Source organism: Notamacropus eugenii, chromosome 1 (assembly GCF_028372415.1).
Source record: "Notamacropus eugenii isolate mMacEug1 chromosome 1, mMacEug1.pri_v2, whole genome shotgun sequence".
Classification (NCBI taxonomy): domain Eukaryota; kingdom Metazoa; phylum Chordata; class Mammalia; order Diprotodontia; family Macropodidae; genus Notamacropus; species Notamacropus eugenii.
The window spans coordinates 643,676,921-643,698,565 of NC_092872.1; the positions used below are offsets into that span (position 1 = coordinate 643,676,921).

The window sequence follows — 21,645 nt, forward strand, 5'->3', positions numbered from 1 at the left end:
CCCCTTACTTATAGGGCTGCCCGGTTTAGGTCAGGTGTCCCCCCTCCCCACCTAGAATCACATGTTCTTGCCTCTGCTGAAGGCCTAGTTGGGCCCAGAGAATTTAGAAGAGCAAGTGTGTCACCCAGATTAGTCTTGATCTGGTTGAAACATGTCCTTTACTACACAGAATGACCACCTCCCAAACTACCCCAAACTCCCAGGGAGAAAAACAAAACCTGATTTACACTAGCTTACAGGCTTGAGCTGATGGCCCAAGTTTTAGAGGAGGAAACCTAGACTCCTAACCAGTGTTCAGAACTACCAGTCCAGTCCCAGAGTTTTAACAGCTAAGGTAGACAAAATGACGTTTATTTTAAATTGCTCACAGCCCTAGATCCATAATCTCGTTCACAGTGAAGATCCATAAATAATGAGTAAAACTGTATATACTGATGGAATTTTTGCTAGCACAAAATAAATTAAGGGTTTTGTGTTTTTAAAAAAGAGGGGAGAGGTTTAGTGAAGCATGAACTTTTTTCCACTTATAAAAAAGTATAATACCCTTATAAAATGTCTCCTAGCTAACTCAGCTGTTCAGGGTTGCCAAAAGCTACAGTACACCTCTTTATTTCTTCAAAATGCTGCTTCTCCCAGCATTGTCTGGTACTTTCTTCTTTACAAACTGGAACTCCTTTGCAGTTTAGCTGTAACTCTGTTTGTCCTACCATAGGCAGAAAATTCAGTGCAACAGTTGCATAATGTTCTGAAAACAGAATAGAAAGTATATTGTTTTTTCAAAAAGATAAATCTCATTTGATAAATGCTAGGTTTGGTGTATTATAATGAATATGGGCTTGGTGGAATCAAGTTTTGGAGAAGGCAACATATATTTAATGCTTGACTTGCAGCTCCTGGAAACATCTTGGGTAAGTTCCAAAGATTTCTTTTGTTTATGGGACTAGGGCAGGAGTTTAAAGGTACTGAGAGATAAGGGATGGCAGGAACTCTACTCAAAACTGAAGAACTACCAATACATTATCATCTTCATCTACAAAGTGGGGGTAATACTTAGCACTACCCACCTCAGAGTGTTGCCATACAGAAGTGCTTTGTAAACCTTAAACATTATTTAAATGAGCTATTTGGGGGAGAGGGGTGGTTGAAGAGTTTTTTGTTGCTGTTACAGATTCTGCTTGTTAAAATTAGGCTAAAGCAAAGGCAAGTACTACTTACCCTCTGGCCAGCTCTTACATCGCCATTTCATAACAATCCTTTTATTGGATAACTGAAAACAAGTAAAGAAAAACTCCCCTGAAATTATTTCCATGACTAGTAAGTACTTCACCAAAATCATCAAGTTAAAACTATAAGAATTAAGAAAAAAAATCCTAGGTACAGTCTTGATCATTAAACTGCATTATTAGAGCCTGCTGAATAGGAGCCAATATAGTCGCTGGGTATCTTTTCCTGAAAGAACTTGGCTACCTTATAGCCACCCACGCAAAATTGAAGAAATGTCAAAGTTCAAGGTTTTATTTGTCTTCAGTTCTTTCAAAGCAGATTATAAGTTTGACAACAAAAGCAAAATAAATCTAAGTATTCACAGAAACTGTATAAGGTATTAATAAACTGATGTGGGCTCTGTGTCCCAACATGATTTTTAACACAATGTTTTCATTCATGAGATATATGAACTCCATTAGAAAAAAAACAAAAACAAGACATGTCAGTCAACAAGCATTAGTGAAGTACCTGTTAGGGGCCAAGCACTGTGCTAGGCATTGGCTACACAAGCACAGCAACTTGTTAGGAGTTTACATTTGTATCAAGGCAAGCAGAGGTTGTGTGTGAGGGGTGGGTGGGTATGTGTTATTAAATACATACAAAGTAACTGAAGTAAAATTGTTAATTTAATTAAAATATAAAGTAATTAAAATACAAGGTAGTCTAGCAGTTGGTATCAGTAAAAGTCTCATGCAGAAAATGGTACTTAATCTATGTCTTAAAGGAGAAAAGGGACTTGGAAGGAGAGGGAACGAGTTACCACTGGGAAAAATAACTCCAAACAAAGCAGTTTCCCAAGTTTCGACTTGAATGTTTACTTACCAGTTCTAGGTATTCACCAGTAACATTCCCATCAAACATCTGGAATTTGCCTCCTTTTTCAGCTTTTATCACAGCAGAAGATTTAGAAAACTTTTGCACCAGCTAAACAAACAAGAAAATAAAAATAAGAAAAATAAAAAGCCTTGGGATTGTTCTAGTATATGCAGGTCTTAGACTAAGTCAAGGTTTGTAACACCTTGTAATGAGAAGGCTGCAGGGCACATCTTAAGTGCTCAGTTTACTTTTCAACCTAGACAGTCATGGGCAGAACAATCACAAGTCTAAAAATTAATAATACCTTTAGCTTTTCTTAAAACATTGTTTCTTTGAGTAATAAATGGAGAAATGACTTAAAATGCCTATTTCTTCCTTAAAGTTAATGAGAAGCTGCCCCTAATCCCTTAAGTTAGAAGAAACCTATTTTTATGATGGCATTCTAGGAACACAACCAAAAAGCAGTTCATTTTCCTGTCTCAAAAATTTGGTGTTCAGGGACACTTACCTCCTTAGTGGTGAAGATTCCATACAGCTGTTCTACTGCTGTGTCAAACATTTCCCTCATCTGTATCGTCACTGTTGGAATCCTCACACCTACTGCTTCTGGAGACACCGAATCCTGAAGCCCAAGCAGAAAAAAGCTCCAAAGAACGAATAATGAGGATACCAGTAGACTGACCTATTGTCTACCTCCCCCACCCCCTGCTTGATTGCTCAGTTGATTAAAATCTGTACTAAAGATTTCCAGTCATGGATTTAATCTCTTAATTGCCAACTCTCTTTGGGAGCTACTAAAGCCCACAACCTGAACCCTTACTTCTTGTAACTACGTTCATTTAGTCATAAGTTAAAATCTATACCCCCTTTCTCATGTGCATATGATGGTAAATAAATGGCACAAAAGGTAAAATTTGAACTTGTCCCCTCACCTAGGAACCTAGAAAGCCAATTTCAAATTTACCTGTCCAGAAGGTCATTAAGAAAGGAGATGCCTGATTTGGTATAAAAAGGTTATAATAACCTAAAACATCTGGTGCCCTCTTCAGTAGCCTCTCAACTAGCAATGAGATGGTAACACTGGCTTTTCAGATGGCATTAGTGATTCTTGTTCTGTGTGGGCAGACTACCTCCTGGTGGAGAAATTTAAATACACTGCTACTGATCCTACAAAGCCCCAGATTGTGCATCTACAAAGACATCAAGACTAGACCACCAGTTCCTCAACAACATGGTTGCCAATATGTAAATGAAATGCTGTTTAGGGGAGTGCTATTAAAAAGGGGGTTAGATGCCCCAGTCTCATTTCTGGCCTTCCCTATCAGGTGTACCCCCAAATCATCCTCACAGCCCTGTCCAAGCAGCAAACAACCCTTTACCTGAAAAGTATGTTCATTCAATTTTCTTTTTGCCGTCAATTCCTGAGTAGGTGCAGTTTTTGTTGGTAAAATCATTCCTGTTGTAAATTCTATAAAGAAAGGTATGTAACTAAAGATTTCTTTCCTTTTAAGTACAAATGGGTTAGGCAGAAGGACCAAAACATATAAATACCATAAAGATCAATATTGCTCAGGAACCTGGAATGTCAGCTCTATGAACCAAGGTAAGCTTGATGTTGTTAAACGAGAGATGGAAAGATTGAACATTGACATCGTGGGTGTCAGTGAACTTAAATGGATGGATAACTCACTGGTCACGACAAACACTTTTTAAACAACCCAAAAGATGGCTCAACACATAGATATCACCAGATGGTCAACATGGAAATAAGACTGATTATATACTGTACAGCCAAAGGTGGAGAAGCTGTATACCATCAGTTAAAACAATACTTGGAATTGATTGGATGAGATCATGAGCTGCTTATTGAAATTCAGATCTCCAGTGAAGAAAGTAGGAAAAACCATTTCAGACCATATAGGTGGAACTTAAATAACATCCTTAATAAATGTGAAGTGGAGGTGATAAATAGATTTAAGGAGTTAGATCTGGTAGATAGTGCCTAAGAATTATTAACAAATGTTTGCAATATTACACAGGAAGCAGCAACAAAAACATTCCATAGAAAAAGAAGAGCAAAAAAGCAAAATGGCAGTCTGATGAGGCCTTACAAATAGCTGAGGAAAGGAAAATGAAAAGTAAAGGAGAAAACGAAAGCTATATCCGAATGAACACAGAATTTCAGAGAATAGCAAGGAAAGATAAAAGTTTTCATAAATGAGCAGTGCAAATAGAAAACCACAGAATGGAAAGGACAAGATCTCTTCAAGAAAATTAGAAATATTAAGGGAAAGTTTCATGCAAAAACTGGCCTGATAAAAGACAAAAATGGTGGGGACTTAACAAAAGCAGAAGAGATTAAGAAAACACAAAATAACTACCCAGAAGATTGTAACATCACTGATGACCAGATGGTGTGGTTCCTGACCAGACATTCTAGAGAATGGCCTAGTGGGCCTTATGAAGCATTGCTAAAAATAAGGCTAGTGGAGGTGATGGAATTCCAGTTGAGCTATTTAAACTCCTAAAAGATGCTGCTGCTAAAGTGCTGTATTCAATATACCAGCAAATTTGGAAAACACAACAGTGGCCACTGGATTGGAAAAGATCAGTTAATGTCCTAATCCTTAAAAAGGGCAATGCCAAGGAATGTTCAAATTACTATATAATTGCACTCATGTCACACACCAGTAAGGTTAATTAAGATTCTGCAAGCTAGGCTTCATCAGTATGTGAATTAAGAGTTACCAGAAGAGCAGACTGGTTTTCAAAGAGGAGAGGAACTGGAGACCAAACTGCCAATATTCACTGAATTATGGAAAAAACAAATGAGTTTCAAAAAAAATCTACTTCTGTTTTATTGACTACACTAAAGCCTTTGTGGATTTTTGTTGTGGATCACAACAAAATGTGGTAAGTTCTCAAAGAGATGGGAGTACCAGATCATCTTACTTGTCTCCTGAGGAACCTTGTTTGTGGGCCAAGAAGCAACAGTTAGAACCAAACGTGGAATAACTGATTGGTTTAAAATTGGAAAAGGAGTAAGACTAGGCTGTGTATTGTTACCTTACTTATTTAACTCATATGCAGAGAACCTCATGTGAAATGCCAGGCTGGAAAAATCAAGAGCCAGAAAAAAATCCAATGGCTGCCAGGAGAAATAACAATCCTGAGATTTGCAGATATGCAGGTAATACCACACTAATGGGAGAAAGTGAAGCGGATGGAATTAAGCCTCTTGATGAGGTAAAAGAGGAGAGTGTAAAAAGTGTCTTGAAGCTTAAGATCTTGGCAACTGGTCCCATCACCTCATGACAAATAGAGGAAAAAGAAATGGAAGCAGTGTGAGATTTTATATTTTTGGGCAGAAACATCACTTCAGAGTTATTGCAGCTGTGAAATTAAAAGACATTTGCCCCTTAGAGGAAAAGCTATGGCAAATCTGGAGAACAAACTAAAGAAGCCAAGACATATAGTCCATATAGTTGAAGCTATGGTTTTTCTAGTAGCAACGTACGGCTGTGAGAGTTGGACTATGAGGAAAACTGAGCACCACAGAACTGATGCTTTTAAATTGTGGTGCAAGAGAAGACTTTGAGAATCCTTTGGACAGCAAGAAGATCAGATCAGTCAGTACTTAAATAATTAAGGCTATTCACTGGAAGGTTAAATACTAAACCTGAAGCTTAAATACTTTGGCCATGTAATGAAAAGACAGGATTCACTGGAAAAGACACTGATGTTGGGAAAGATTGAAGGCAAAAAGGCAGCAGAGGATGAGAAGAATAGTGTCATGGAAACAATGAATATAGACTTAGAGACATAGTGGAGGATAGAAGAGCCTGGTGTGCTGTGGTCCATTGGGTCACAAAGAATCAGACACAACTGAATAACAACCACAAAGTATTTAAGCATTCTGGTATTTCAGTACTCAACCAGCATCTCCTCCAAACTTCTCCATTTCTACTGATAGTAATCTACTCACCCAGGTTTGAGATCTTAGAATCATTGATTTTTCTCTCCCTAACTATCTCTTTCCCCACTCCATATCTAATCAGTTACCAGAGCTTGTCAGTTGTACCTCTTTATTTCTCTAATTCTCCTTTATCTCCACTCATACTATCACTACCCTTGTTTAGGCCCTCATCTCCACATGCTTGTACTACCCTAATGTTCTTGCCTTCATTCTATCTTCTCCAATATGTGTTCTTGTGAAAAATCTTCATAAGTCATAAGTCTGACAGTAAGGTGGAATGCAATAGGAAAGAGTGCTACAAATGTCTCTAAAGTAAAAAATAAAAAATGCCTTTCCTTGAAAACTCACACCAAGTCTGCCTGTCACACAAGAACTAAATGTTACATCAGCTTTTTTCCCCACCAACTGGGAGAATGTCATACAGAATGCCAGATATTTGGCTGGAAACCCACATTATATGGGAGAAACAGCAGTCACCTTTGGGAAGAAACTTCCCTTTCCCTGACCATGTCTGTTCCTGGGACATACACTCTGTGCTATTCCAGTTACATAGAATATATGTTACAAAATCATAATGATTGTCTTCCATTTTTGTTTTGTGATTTTCCTTATAATGAAAATAAACCAGTTGAGAGAGAGCTTGCTAGTCATGAAGTCAAGGAGATCTATTCAAATACCTCTTCTAACTACTTAACAGCTCTGTGTGTGTGATCCTGAGACAGTCATAACCTTTCTAAACCTCATTTTGTTCATCTATAAAATGAGGGGCTTTGAAGTCCCCTTCAGCTTTAAATCTATGATCCTGTCATCCCTTTGCCATTTTCCAACTCAGTGGCTGCCTGCTGATTCAAGATGAAATGCAAACCCCCTACTTTGGCATTTGAGGCCCTCCACAATCTATCCAGCCTATTTCACACTTACTCCCTTCCCTTTACATGATCCAGGCAAACTGGACGACTAGCTATTCCCTAAATATAAGACTGTCTCCTGTCTCTGTACATTACCCAGGCCATTCTCTAATGTCTCATCTCCCTTAAAGGCTTGGCTTGGGCACCACCACCTCTGTGTAGCTGCTATATAACATTTATATAGACTTTTAAGTCTTGCAAAGCCAGTATACATTAACTCATTGAATCTGGACTTTCTCTGACAGCTGAGTGTTCTTTCCCTCAAACATTGCTGGAGTACTCTGTTTGGATTTCTCCTTTGCCCCATCACATCCCACCCTCTGTCACACCTATATATAACCTCCTGCCCACTTTCCACTCACTCCCCTTGCCCAGCCCCACTGACATAAGGACTGGGTTATTTTTGTTTTTCAAGATTCTAGCTGGCAGGGAGCTTTCCTTGCACACTGTAGGCATTGTAATATTATCAAATTGAATTTACATCATGGAAGACATTAGGGTTCTGCAGAGCCCAAGGTGAGAAACATCAAACTTGGGGATGTGGGAATTGAGTGAACCACACTAATTCCATCTTGTAACTCAATTATGGAGCTAGCTCTGTTCCTTTACATGGATCTAGTTCAGTTTTTGTCTTGGGGGGATAAAACGACTTTATTCAGTTATGAGAATTGTGAGAAAACTTTATGGTACAGTTTTAACCTATCCCTGCATGGCTGAGAAGCTGGATTACCTCTACCTGTGGCTTAGAGACCTTTAACATAGGACCTACATTATGTTGACCAGGAACTCAGTCATATTCAAAGACTAATGTAAGGAATTTTCTCATAATTATGTGTCTTAAGCAACCCATATGTCTTATCTGAAAACTGGTCCCACACTAGTCAATCAGTTATTATTTCCATGATCCTCTGATTGAAGGCAGACACTTGAGGGGAGTGGGATGCCTCTTTTTCCAATTTCAGGAAATTACACCTCCAAACTTGGGAAGTCCCCAATCTTTCTTCCAATTAGAAATCAGATTACCTACTTTTGCATCCTGCCTAATTTATTGTAATTAACTAGTCTTTTGGAAAAATTGCTTTTAATACATGAAAATCTATCTCACTTGTATTTAGGGTCTTTAGACTGACTGGAGAGTCCACCGACTCATCTATTATGTCTATTTTGCTAATTATAGCTTGGATTGTTTTCTCAGTTATTATTAATTATCCACCACAGGGATTATCAGGATGTTTTTATTAGGATGCCTACAATCCTGATCCACTTCCACTCCCAGATAAGTAAAACTACATATGAATTTATGAAGGCAAAATGGGACCTTACGTATAAGTATTGACCATGTGTTAAGTATGCACCCATGGTGTGAAGAGCACTGCTTATGTGTCTCATAAGCACCGACTTTATGAAAAGTACTTTTTTTTTTTTGCTTATGCTTAGCATGTGACCACCACTGATGCACAAAGGTACATTCTGCCTACCAAGCAAAAATCTGTTGTCTCTGCCGTAATCAATTCTATTCTTCCTGGATAAAATTTAATCCTAGAGCAAAAAGTTGTATTTATTCCTGAAGAGTCTGGTATTATACTAAACTAACTTGAGAATTAATATGAAGGTTGGGATAACTTCGTAAAACAGAAAAAATAAAAAAGTCCCCACCACCTCTCACTGGCTTTACCTGTCTTTAGGGCTTTCAGGTAATTTTCAAGGGCTTCTCTGACCTTGGGCACCCCTGCAGTTTTCATGAGATCCTTCAGTGAATCTCCATCTCCTTTCTTTTTACTCACATTTACCTATAAATCAGAAATAAAATAAAATCTGATCTCAAAATAGTAAAATCATCACTGTGTTGAACAGGTTTCCTTTTATAAAAGTTTCTCCAGAGGCCCAAGGCTAAAGTAACATGCACCACAAGATCACAGTTCTTTAGAGGAAACAACACAGAAACCCCTTATGAAGGCACTAGCTTCCCTCCCTCTGGAGTTTTCCGTATATGGTGCAACCTGTAATGAAGAGGGTTTTCTCCAATAAGTAACTCTCACCAGTCCCTTTTATGAAATGCCAGAGACATCCAAGGAAGTTGCAACTAACAAAGGGAACAAGCTATTTGTTTTCGGTGTTATTGAGAAGCGGCAATATAATAGGAAACTCTCTGGGAGAAGGGAAGGAGAGGGAGAAGAGGAAAACATCACTAGACTAATAGAATTCACTTGTTAAAACAATGTGACGATCGTAATTCACTAATATTGCCAAATGGAATGACTCCATGGAATAAGCAGTTCCCCAAGTGCCTAACTTCTGAAGCAATTTTTTTAAATAAAAAAAAGTAACACCTCTGTATCATCCACTTCATTTTCTTCAGAGAGGTGGGGTATTTCAACTGATCCTCTATGCTTTGCACCAGACTCCTTGATGGTTCCTAAAAAGAACAAAATGAATTCTTCAATTAAAATCAAAACCCATCATATACAAAAGCCAGCCTCTCCTTGCCTAACCCACACAGCACCCTAATGCAATTTAAGCAAAAGTGAAGACCCACTGAAAGCGCCATTGCTGTACCCAGCACATCTCCAACTCTTCTGTCTTCTCAGAATCCAGCTCTAGTCCAAATATGGGTGGGTAAAGCAGGGGTTATCAGAGGGCTTTGCCTGCACCAAAATGTCTCCCCAGGACAACGGACTGTCCCACCATTCAAGTCAATTAACAATCAACCTAGGGAAGGGAAAGAGCACTATCTTTTGAAAAGCCTATTCAGTAGGCCTTAAGGGCTATTCAGGAAGACTGGGGAGTAGGGAGACCAGGACCTAAGGGCACAACCTACTAGTCTACTTACCATATTTCTATCTGAGTGAAATTATGCTCCAAAGAATATTGAGCTAACTTGAAAGGGCACTCTCAAGCATGAGCGCACATGTGTGTGTGTGTGTGCGCACGCGTGCGTGAGCGTGCATGTGCTGGAATGTACAATGTATATAAATATACATATGCATGCACATTATATGTATGTATAGGTCATATTTATACATGGAATATACTTATATATATTTTGAATTTATATTTGTTATATTAAGTACATATATATGTAAAATATACATATACATAAATTTATTGTGTTTACATAATATAATTATACTTTTAGAATGTGCATGTGTGTAAGTCTATATAAATTGATATAAATATACACACATATATGTAATACTGCAATATATTATATATACACATATACGTACACACACACCTCTCAGATTTCTCCTCTCACGATGAAGAAGCAACCACCTTTTACAAATCCCTGATCCACTGCCAAACCAGTAACAGTACCAAACTTGGGGTTAACAGTCAGTGACTATGCTGGGTTCTTTGTCTACTAACACAATGCCCGGAGAGGAGTTTTATCAGCTACACACCAGGAAAGTCTCCATTAATGAAACACATAAGAGTCCATTGGTGCTTCCCTACGAGGCAGCACTGATCCATTGTGAACGAGTCATGACAGACTAAACTCATCTCCTTTTTTGGACAGGATTATTATAGATTGATTGATCAAGGGACAATATTTACTTCAAGTTGAACAAAGTAAAAGTCACTCCTGGCAACTTTGTGATGAAAATGAAAAGACACAGGCTGAATACAGTTAGGTAGATTTGGAAATGGATGAATGACAAGACCCAAAGAATAGTGGCTAAATAAATAATTGGTATCAGCCTGGATGAAGGTCTGTAGTGGAGCGTCTCAGTACTTTGTCTTCGGCGCTCTTCTGTTCAACGTTTTTTTATCAGTGATTTGGATGGCGCTTACATGGTGTGCTTAACAAATCTGCAGATAGTACAAAGCTGAGAGAAATCACTAATATACTAGATGACAGAATCATGATGCAAAGAGATCTTGACAAACTACAAAGAAGTCTGAAGATATTATTTAATAGTGATAAATATAAAATCTTGTACTTGAATTAAAGAAATCACCTGCCCAACTTTGACACAGGACAGAAGCTTCCAAAAAATGATATATATGAAAAAATCCCTTGAGCTTTTTTTGGACTACAGGGTCAATGTGAGTCAGCTATGTGATATGACAAGCAAAAAAAGCTTGTATATTGCCAGGTTGCATTAACAGAAGTATGCATGTTTACAATGAGGCTTTAAACTTCTAATTTTTTTTAATAATTCACTAACCTTACTGGTGGCCCAGCAACTTTATGAACTGTACTATGTATAGTCCCAGATGCCACATTTACAAACTACAGCACATACAGCAAACAAAGTGGACATCCAAGGTCATCAAAGAAGTTAAATCAGTTGAAGGATTTGATATTTTTTATACGCCCTGTGCTTTCCCATCTCCATGCCATTTCTTATACCTGAAATGGCCACTTTCCTCCCTCACATTACCTGATGAATTTCTACTTAGCCTTTAAAATCCAACTCAAATGCTACCTTTTCCACAAAGTTTTCCCTGATCACATCTCACTTTCTCCTTTTGAAAATGACTTTTCCTTTCATACCTTTGTTTCTCCCCAATACCCTTCATTTTGCAAGTTTTGAATGTGTTAAAAATAAAATAATGTATATTATCATCTGTATTTATAGCTTATCTAAATTTTGTACCAACAGAAGGGTCTGAGTGGACTGGTCCAAGATGATGAAAAAAAGGAGGATGCGGAGGTCTACCCACTTCTTAATCTTGGCAAGGACTAAATTAATTTCCATTTTTCAGGATGCTGCCTTCAATAAATATCTCCCCTAGACATACTCTACCATCTCTGAGATCCTAATGACAGTGCCTGCGTTTACCAAAATAGCCATAGATTACAAATGCTCTAAAAGATGGAAGTCCTGTCCAGTGTAAGACTGGGTCCTTCCTGCTTTGGGTAACAGGAGGCTCACCTCTGGGGCTTCTAGGAAAATCTCTGCCAGTACTTGCTACTCAAGCTTCTCAGAAACCCACAAAAAATTTTTGTTTCCATTAGAGGTACCTAGTTGTTAGAGGTAGCTAGGTGGTGCACTGGATAAAAGGCCTCAGGAAGACCTTAGTTCATATCCAGCCTCAGACACTTTTTCGCTATGTGAACCTGGGCAAGTCATTTAGCCTCCATCTGAATCAGTTCCTGAGCTGTAAAATGGGGGATGATAAAAGTGCCTGTCTCCCAAGGTTGTTGTGAGCCTCAAATGAGAAAATATTTGTAAATTGGTATTTAGTAGGATGCTTGATAAATGTTTGCTCCCTTCTGTTCACTGGGGATACCCACAAGGAAATAACTTCCAAGTCTGAGAAAATATCTAAGCATTAAAGACAATCCAATCTTGAAAGATGATTCTATGGCCATCTATATGCTGCTCTTCCCCAGTTATCTCAGCAAATATTTATCATAACTAATGCTGGAAGGGAAAAAAACAGTTAAAGACCCATAGTCCCTGCCCTCAAGGAGGTTGTAATCAAGTTCACTAGGAAGATACAACTCAGACACATAAAAAACCAGAAAGCAATGTAAGACAACACAATAACCAAGTTCAGATTCTACGCGCTCAGTCAGGAAAAGCAAAGGGCAATGTGGCCCCACAGTTACTCTGGAAGAGGTAAGACTTAAGATGAGCTTAGAAGGTAAGGGGAAAGACATATTCCAGGCACCATGGGTAAGAGAATGCGGTTTCAGAGGTTTATATAGTCTGTCGTGGACCATCGTATATATCATGTCTCTTGCCTACTCTTCAACCATAATAAAATGAACTATAATATCAATAGATGCTATGTGTTAAGCTAATGGAGATAATAATTATAACTAACATTTACATAGCAGCTTTCAGGCTGACAAAGTGCTCTGTATATATTATCTCATTTGATCCTCACAACAACCCTGTGAGGTAAGTACTATTATTATCCCCATTTTACAGCTGAGAAAATTGAGTCAGAGAGAAGTTAAAGTGCCTTGCCCAAGGTCACAACTATAGGTGTCTCAGGCAGGATTCAAATTCAGGTCTTCCTGACTCCAAATCCAATACTCTATCCCCAAATCCAATATACCCTATCCTCAAGAAGCTTCCATTCTAATGGAGAAAACAATGTATACATGAATGGGGGGGGGAGAGGGAGAGGGTGTGTGGGTATGTGTACACACACACACACACACACACACACACACTATATATATATATATATATATATATATATATATATATATATATATATATATATATATATATATATATACAGAGTGGAAGGAGGGTAACCTTAGAGAAGTCATTAGCCAAAGAACTCTTGCAGAAGGTAACCTCTAAGGTAAATATTGAAAGAAGCCAGGATTCTATAAGGTATGGGAGACAGCCAGCAGAAAGGTGTGGTGAGTAGAACTATAGAATATCCTGAATGAGAAACATTAAGTATCCCAATATCACTGAACCATTGAGTGCCTGGAAGGGAGAAATGGGCAAGACTGGGAGGACAAGAAGGGACCAAACTGTAAAGAGCCCTAAATGCCATATGTGATTCTAGTGATACTGTAATCATATCATAATTACATGCAAGTACTTATACCCTCTCTTTTCTACCCCCAAAGCATTCCACTAAATATAAATTCATATCTCCACAACCACCACATGAAAATAACAGGGCAGAAATGATAATCCCAATAATATTAAGGAGAAAACTGAGGTACACAGTAAATTAGTAGCCACCAAAAAGGCTGGAACTCCACATCACCATAAGCATTCCTCAATTCAAGAGAGAGATCTAAGCCCTCTCTAACTTTTCCTTAAAAATCATCTTCTATCCTAGGCAGCAATAGCCAATCAATAAGCATTCATTAAGCCTTTAGCCTGGGGAAGATACAGTAATCTATGTGTCAGGCTGCTTATACCTACATAAGCATCCCATTATAGAAGAAAACCCCAGCTGTGACCATTCCAGAACCAAGCCAGAGAACAGCTGGTCTCATCTTCCATTCTGTTCCCTCCAAGTCAATGCACACTGCTCCTCAAAATCACAGGATCTCAGATTTGGAAGAGAAATCACGGACTATTAGTTTAGCCCATCTTTGAAAAAAAGTGCCCTCTATGATGTACCTAACAAGTTGTACCTGGCCTTTGCTTGGATACTTTTATGGAGGGGGGAACTCACTACCTCCCAAGGCTACCAATTCCACTTTTAGACAGGTCATAATTGTTAGGAAGTTCTTCCTTACATCAAGCCTAAACTTGTCTCCTTATAACTTCCACTCTTCACTTCTACTCTGCTATCTGAAGCCAAGCTGGACAACTTAATTCCTCTTCTATATGATAGCTGCCTTCAAATACACAAAAGCAACTATTATAGCCTCCCTAGATTATCTCTTACCCAAGTTAAGCATCCCCAGTACCTTCATCTAGCATATGGCATGACCTTGAATCCTTTCATCAACCTAAGTCATGCTTCTTCATATGCTCTCCAACCAATCAACATTCTTCTGAAATGTGGTGTCAGAATTGAACCCAATATTCCAACGTGTGATCTGACAAGACTGAGTGGGGTGAGACAATTATCCCTCTAGTCCAGACACCAAGCCTCTCTCAATGTAGCCTAAGATCAGATTAACTGTCTTGACTGTCACATCACATTGTTGACTCATTGAGCTTGTGATCTACTAAAACCCACAGATTTGTTACAGATAGAACTAAGTCTCCCACTCCCCTGCTACAAACACACCCTATATTGCACTTAAAAAAATAATTGTAGGGTTCTCTTTTGTTTTCACATCACCTACATTTTGCGCTGTATTCCTCCCCTGAACCCTTCACACATTCATCATTTAAAACAAAGAATTTTTAAAAAAGAAAGAAAAATAAGTTGAGTGAAACTCACATTTCAAAAAAGTCTAATATTATACACAGCAGTCCACATCCACAATTCCCCACTTTGGCAACACTTCCCTTCCCTTCCTTTCCCTTCCTTTCCATTCCCTTCCATTCCCTTCCCTTCCCTTCCCGCCCCTTCCCTTCCTTTCTCATAACTCTTCTTTGAATCAAGCATGATCACTATAATTTTGTGGTGTTCAGTTTCAAATATTGTGTTGCTGTCGTCATTTCCATTTACATTGTTCCAGTTAATTGTCATTGTGTCTATTGTTATTCTGGTTCTGATTACTTTGCTTTGCATCAGTTCATATATGTACGTATGTCCAGGCTTCTTGGTATTCATCATATTAGTTTTTTTAAATTCATTGCATAATAATATTCCATTATATTCACACCCCATTTATCTATTCCCGAAATGATAAATATTTATTTTGTTTTGAATTCTTTACTACTACAAACAGCACCACCATAAATATTTTGATAATGTGAGGTCTTATTTTTTGTCACTGCTCTTCTTAAGGTATATGCCTAGCCTGTCTTGTGCCTTTGAAGTTGATTTTTTGAACCCAAGTGTACGATTTTACATTTACCCAACTGGACTTCATCTTATTAGGTTAAGCTCAATGTACTAGTTTATCAAAATCTTTCTGAACAGTGACTCTGCCTTTGAGTATGTTAGCTATCCTGCCTAGCTTTATGTCATCTACAAATCTGCTAAGCATGCCATCGAGGCTATCTGAGTCATTAATAAAAAGGGGGAGAGAGCACAGGATCAAGCACAGATTCCCTGGAGCATTCCTCTAGAGACCTTCAAAATTGATAGCAAAGCATTAATGATTGTCCTTTGGGTCTCAATCATTCAAATATTTCCAATCTTCACCTCTTCCACATAAAAAATGTGACTTTGCTATTGATTTGCTAAAATCTAGGTAAACTATGTCTACATGACTCCCTTCATTTACTTGCAAATAGCTTGAAAAAGAAAATGCTTTCAACTGTGGTCTGTTCTTGAAGGAGTCAGGAGGGGTCTTTATAACCCCTATTTATTTTCCTAGACATTTACTTACCCTTTCTAAGCACAACAACAATAATAAAGTGAGGAGGAGGCAGAAGAGAAGAATTCTGTCAGTATTTAGAAAAATAATGTTGAAAGAAGTGCCTCCAACAACCACACTCCAGCCCACCTCTGCCTCAATAGAGAAATCCCAGGGAAGCTCAGGCTTACAGGTGCACAGGAGCTCGGATGGTTTGCCCCAAATCACAAAGCAAGTAAAATGTCAAAGGCCAGATTGGAACCTGGCTTTTCTTGACTCTAGGTGGAACACCTCACTCATTAAAGAGTGCGCTCCTTATCAATAATATATTCTAGAATGTTGCCAGGAATTAAAGTCAAACTCTTAGTTCTATGGTCTGGTCTCCATTCTCCTTCCTTTTTTGAAATCCAGGACGTTTATCCAACTCAGATCCTGTAATACATCTCCTGTTCTCCATAACCTTTCAAAAACACTGACAATGTCTCAGTCATGTCTGCCATGACTTTTCAGAATCTGTGGATGTAGCTCATATGAACCTGGTAACTTGAACTCATCAAGTGGCAGGCACATAAGAAATGCTTAACAAACGCTTTATTCCTCTAGCAAGGACATCTTGCTCCTAATCATCTTGAGGAACAGCTCCCCATTAGCCATTTTTGCTCTGATCTTTTCAGTCCAAAGTTGGTTCTCCTCAGTAGGAAACAAGTCAAAGTTGAGCGTCTCTGCCTCTTCTCAGTCACTAGTTACAGTATCATCCCACCCGCTGTGAAGGTGGTCCTAGTTCTTCTGTGTTCTTCTTTCCCCCAGTGTAGCTTAACAAGAAAATAAAAGTTTAAGAACAAAATCCCCCAAACCCAATGGCTCTCCGGGTTGCTTTCGCTTTTCTCATCAGCCTCAGCTCACTCTCCGCGTTGATGCTCCTAACATGGTTCTTACGGCTCCCATACCGCATTGCCCCGGTTACCTTTCCAGCTCAGTTTGATGTTCCACTCATAGAAGAAAATCAGCTTTCCCTTGCGGCTGCTGCAGGAGGCCTCCCCTTCCACCTGCTTCAGGTCACTGATCTCACAGCTGCCAACCTCATTCTCCACCATGACCCCCACCAGGAGCTCCCGCAGCTTCCCCTTTGACCAGCTGGTTGCGTCCCGCTCTGTCCTGTTGGCAGGAAGTTCACTACAGAGATTTACCCAAGAACAGAAGTGCCATAATGGGGTCAGCCTTGCCTCCCATCCAACCCCAAGTTCTATCCCTGAAAGGTTACCAAGAGAGTGGGCTATAAGGGAACAGGACTCCCCTCTGGCACTGTCCCCCCAAATGTCATTTTGATCACTTGCCCACTGGTAATCTGCTATGTATTTCTTTAAGCATTTTAAGATTGCTTCCAAAAAGTAAAGCAAATTTAGCCTATATCATTCCTTATTGAATACGTAAAGAAATATTTTGTCTTTAAAGTATCACTTTCAACTTGAAGAGTCCCCAGGATACCACTTGTGGTGTCCAAACCCCTCCTCAAATCTATTCAACCCACATTTAGCAAGTTTCTAGTGGATTCAATCACCACAAAGCCCTGAGGGGAATGAAAGGAAAGCATGAGAGGAAATCTATGCCCTCGAGAAGTTTTGGCCTAGTAGAGAAGATGAGACATAGACAAGTGGGACAATCCTGTAACACTTTCCCTGTTACATCTGTGAAAAAGTGAGCCAATGGGCATCTCAAAGGAAGCAGCAGTCGGGGTAGCCTAGGATCATCAGGAAAAGCTTCATGGAGGACAGAAGCAGGGTACCCTTGAAGAAGGGTAAGGTAACCACAGGAAATGGTAATAATTTGAGCAAAAGCTGTAGTAAGGAATGAATATAGGACTATTATTCCCTGGAACAATGAGAAGATGAGCCAGGTTAGAGCAACGGAGCCACCCTATCAAACCAGCCCCAATTCCCACTGTTCTTAATACAAACCTTTTGCTCCAGCTAGGGTGGTCTACTCCTTCTACAAAATTGGCATGCTCCCACTCATGCCCTCACTGCTCCACCAGAGTGCCCTATGAAATTCCCCCATTGCCTATCCAAATCCTATCTGCCAAGCCCAGCAAAAAAAAAAAAAATGCCACATCTTCCATGAATCTCAAAGTTCCTCCATCCCTAATTCCCCCCTTTTGAATTTCCACACTGAACAAATTATCTGGTATCTAGCCTTCTAAGAACATAACCTGTATCTCCATATGGCTCTACAGTTCACAAAGACCTCTCAAATGTATTCTCTCGATTAGTGTTGGTCTTGAATTATTTCCTGTGTATTAGTGTTGCTTCTCCAACAGTGGATGACACCAGGGCATCTAGCACAGCATGAGAAGACAATCTAATATAGCCTCTCAGAGCCTGTTTCCTTTGTAAAATGGAGATAGTAATACTTACCTTACAGAGTTGTTGTGAGGAAAACACCTTGCAAATCTTAAAATACTCTAGTAATGAGAGTTATTCCTAAGTACATAAGAGGTAAACAATAGCTATAGTGATGTGCCTTCCTATCGGCTAATTTGGGGTGTGTCTTGGCAGTTGTATGATCTCCTGGGACATTCATCTCTCTGTACCACAATTTCTTCTTCTGTAAAATGATTTCAACTAGACAAACTCTAGTCTTCACCAGCTCTAACATTCTGTAACTGTCCCAAGGAACTTAAAAGTCTTGTTGGACAGAATAAATTAATTCACATGAAAAAAGTCATTGCCAAGATCAAATAAGGGAATGTACATACATATATACACACACACATACTATAAAGCAACAATGTAAAGGAAGTTCACAGATACACCGCAGAAGGGGGAGGAAAGACGGGCAGCATTTAGAGTTAATGTGGCCAAGATCTTGAGTCTGATTGCCATATATACTAGTGTGGCCCTTAGCCCACACCTCCACACCAAGCCACCTACGTTTGATCACCAGAGAGCTTAGATGAAACTCATCCTCACAGATTAAAAAATAGCCCAAATCATTTTCCAGACTCACTGTCATACAGAATGTACCACATGAGTTTCCTGAGGAAAAAATTTAAAGAGGGTATGGAATTTAGGATGGCACAGGTACATTAGGGTGGTGGGTCTGGAGTCAGAAAGACTCGAGTTCAAATCCTGCCACAGATAACTCTGTTTGCCTCAGCTTCCTTCATCTGTAAACAGGGGATAATAATAGCACCCACTTTCCAGGGTTGTTGTGAAGATCAAAGGTGATGTCTTGTAAAGTGCTTAGCACAGTGTTTGACATACACTAAGTGCTATATAAATGTTAGCTATATATAACTCTACCAGCACTTAATGTTCATAAGGATGATAATCAATAATGAGCATGGCACAATGGAAAGAATCCCAAATTTGCAATAAGAGAACCTGGGATTAATTGCTGCCTCCATCACTACCTTTGTGACTTGGGTGTGTGTTCATCCTTCGTTGCCAAAGAAGACTATGATGACATGACTTGCATTTGACTTTGTTCTGAGTGAGGGAGGGCTGTGCAGGTCACCAGCCTCACATCTCCTCCAGAGTCATATAAATCCAGTGACCAGATATTCATCAGGATGACTGGAGATGACCCAGGATGAGGCAATTGGGGTTAAGTGACTTGCCAAAGATCATACAACTAGTGAGTGTCAAGTGTCTGACGTGAGATTTGAAGTCAGGTCCTCCTGCCTCCTGCACTGGTGCTCTATCCACTGCACCACCTAGCTGCCCCCAGACAAATTATTTAAACCTCTCTGAGCCTCATCTGTCAAATGAGAGGCTTTGTCCTAACTAGACTCTAAGGTCCCTTCACACACTAAATCTATGATCCTAATAGCTCTCATTTAGATAGCTTTAAGGTATTTTTACATACATTATCTCATTTAATCTCTTTAACAATCAGTAATTTGTGGTAACAAGCATGATGTAAGATCCAAACCAAGATAATCCAAATGCTTCTACTGAACCCCAAAGCCTCAATTTCTGCCTTCATCCAATCTTTGAATATAACTGCTTAGAAGCTGTCCAAATGTCTGTTTTCTCTATGGGAGAGAACAGAGGAAAGCTAACTGCTCCATGACCTTGTCCTAATTAGTACCTAGCTCCTTCCAACCACCTGCACTAACTGACCCAGACTAACCCCTAAATAACACAAGGTTGAAGGCACCATCCACAAGCGCCTTATAAATCATAACTAGTTCCCTTTTTACCAGCAAAGTAAGCCAGAACGAAAAGGACATAGCGTTACTGAACAAGTCTAGGGAAAACCCCTCCCATCCCCCGACTCCAGCCCCAGGGACATATTTCTGGTTCTCAGCTAAGCTTACCACCCTACCAGACCTCTTAATTCAGATTTGTGAAGCATCCATTCTAATTTCCTGGGCTTTCCTGCCTCCCTAGTCACGCTCCCCCACAGGGTTAAATATAGTGCAAAGTGAGAACTAGTCAGAGCACTTACAATCGCCTCTGTGGAGGTGGGAGGCCACTCAGGAACATGGAGAATTTGATGTCTGCTACACCTGCACAGACCCCAGTCTTCTTACCCTGAGATTTCGAAACAACCCCAAAAGAGAAAGGAAGAGGACGCCTGTGACAGGTCCACCACCTTCCCACACCTTAATTCTGCAGTCCAACAGAGGCAGGGGGAGGTCAAGGTCACAGAGCCATCAGTACTCTGAGCTGGGGCTCTCTTTTTCTCCTCTTCTCTAAGTTATGAGCCTCGGACATGACAACGGGGTTTAGAAGAGCGCTGAGACAAGAAGCCCCTTCTCTCATCCCCCTCCCGCCGCCAATCTCAGAAGTGAAAGAACTTGCCCTCCCTCTCCCCCTCTCCCTCCTCCTCCCCACACACGTTTCCCATGGGAAAGGAGGCCTGGCCCGGGCAGGCCTAGGACTGGAGCGGGAGGAGGTAAGAAGAGGGTCCCTTGGGTATCTGTCCTGCCTAAAGACCAGGTCGGAGGTGGGAAGGATGGAGCCGGCAAGCGCACACAGGATGTGCGAAGGCAGGGGAGAGGAAGGCGTCCTGAGGCTGGAGACAAGGGACGCACGGGATGGTGCTGGCACATGCCCTGGAGAGGCAGGCGGCGCCCGCACCCCGGAACCCCTCTAGTCACCGGCTCAAGGGGCGCTCCAGAACCCTGACGTCCGGGAGCCTGGGAGCGTGCGCCTGGGGTGCCACGGACCGCCCGGGAGCCCCCCAGCACGCGGCTGTCCCCCTGAAGCGGGGGTCCCCAGTCCCGTCCCGTCCCTCCGGCCCTCTCCTCCCCAACCCCGCACCAGTGCCAGTTGTTCACGTTGGTCCCGTCAGCCCTCTCCTCCACGATCCAGCGCGGATCCCCGTGTCCCCACTTGGCCATGGCGTCTCGGGCCGCAGTGACAGTCGCAAGCTCCGGGGGCACCGGCTGGAGGTGAAGCCGACCCGCCGGGCGAGCGGGGACAGCAGCGGATCCTCGCCGGCGCTTCCGGCCTCCGGTAACTGAGCCTGAAATCCTGGCAGCACCCAGAAAGTGCCAGAAACTCCCGCCCCTGCCCCGCCTCCGTCTGAGCTCCGCCCACTGCTCCCCTCCACCGCGTCGGGGGTACACCGGGCGCTGGGCACAAGCGGGCATGGAGCCGCTGGGTTTGGCCGTCTAGCTTAACAGGATTTAGAGCCAGATCTCCAGCGTCTCTTCCCAGGGGCTGCAAAGGGTGTAGCTTAAAATGCTTTAACAAACGCTTTCCTTCCTTGTCTTTCCACACCCTTAAACTCTCATCCACCCCTTTATCGCCCGAGAAGCGTCTTGATTCCCCGCTATGGACCAGGAGGAGCGGGGAGGATGAGGATCTCAGCATCAT

At 40.8% G+C, this 21,645-nt stretch overlaps 1 protein-coding gene across 2 annotated transcripts; it reads right to left on the reverse strand.

Annotated features, from left to right (window-relative positions):
- Positions 1 to 320: 320 nt before the first annotated feature.
- Positions 321 to 21,315, reverse strand: LOC140520968 (activator of 90 kDa heat shock protein ATPase homolog 2-like). Of its 2 annotated transcripts, XM_072635474.1 has the most exons (10): positions 21,088 to 21,315; positions 20,270 to 20,355; positions 16,785 to 16,975; positions 9,297 to 9,382; positions 8,642 to 8,756; positions 3,462 to 3,550; positions 2,591 to 2,704; positions 2,089 to 2,190; positions 1,216 to 1,267; positions 321 to 745 (listed from the first exon to the last, which is right to left on the reverse strand). In XM_072635474.1, the coding sequence occupies exons 2-10, from the start codon at positions 20,305 to 20,307 to the stop codon at positions 564 to 566; spliced, it is 969 nt and encodes a 322-aa protein (XP_072491575.1). In that variant the 5' UTR covers positions 20,308 to 20,355; positions 21,088 to 21,315; the 3' UTR covers positions 321 to 563. The 2 variants fall into 2 exon arrangements, with proteins under 2 accessions (XP_072491575.1, XP_072491573.1); XM_072635472.1 differs by lacking the exon at positions 20,270 to 20,355 and having other exon boundaries at positions 21,088 to 21,314.
- Between the last annotated feature and the right edge of the window lie 330 nt (positions 21,316 to 21,645).

Coding starts and splice junctions, on each gene's coding strand:
- LOC140520968 (XM_072635472.1), bottom strand. CDS start 21,167: ATGGCCAAGTGGGGACACGGGGATCCGCGCTGGATCGTGGAGGAGAGG. Junction 2,705..3,461: donor TGAATGAACATACTTTTCAG/GTAAAGGGTTGT, acceptor CTTGGGCTTCAG/GATTCGGTGTCTCCAGAAGC. Junction 746..1,215: donor ATGTAAGAGCTGGCCAGAGG/GTAAGTAGTACT, acceptor TTCTGTTTTCAG/AACATTATGCAACTGTTGCA.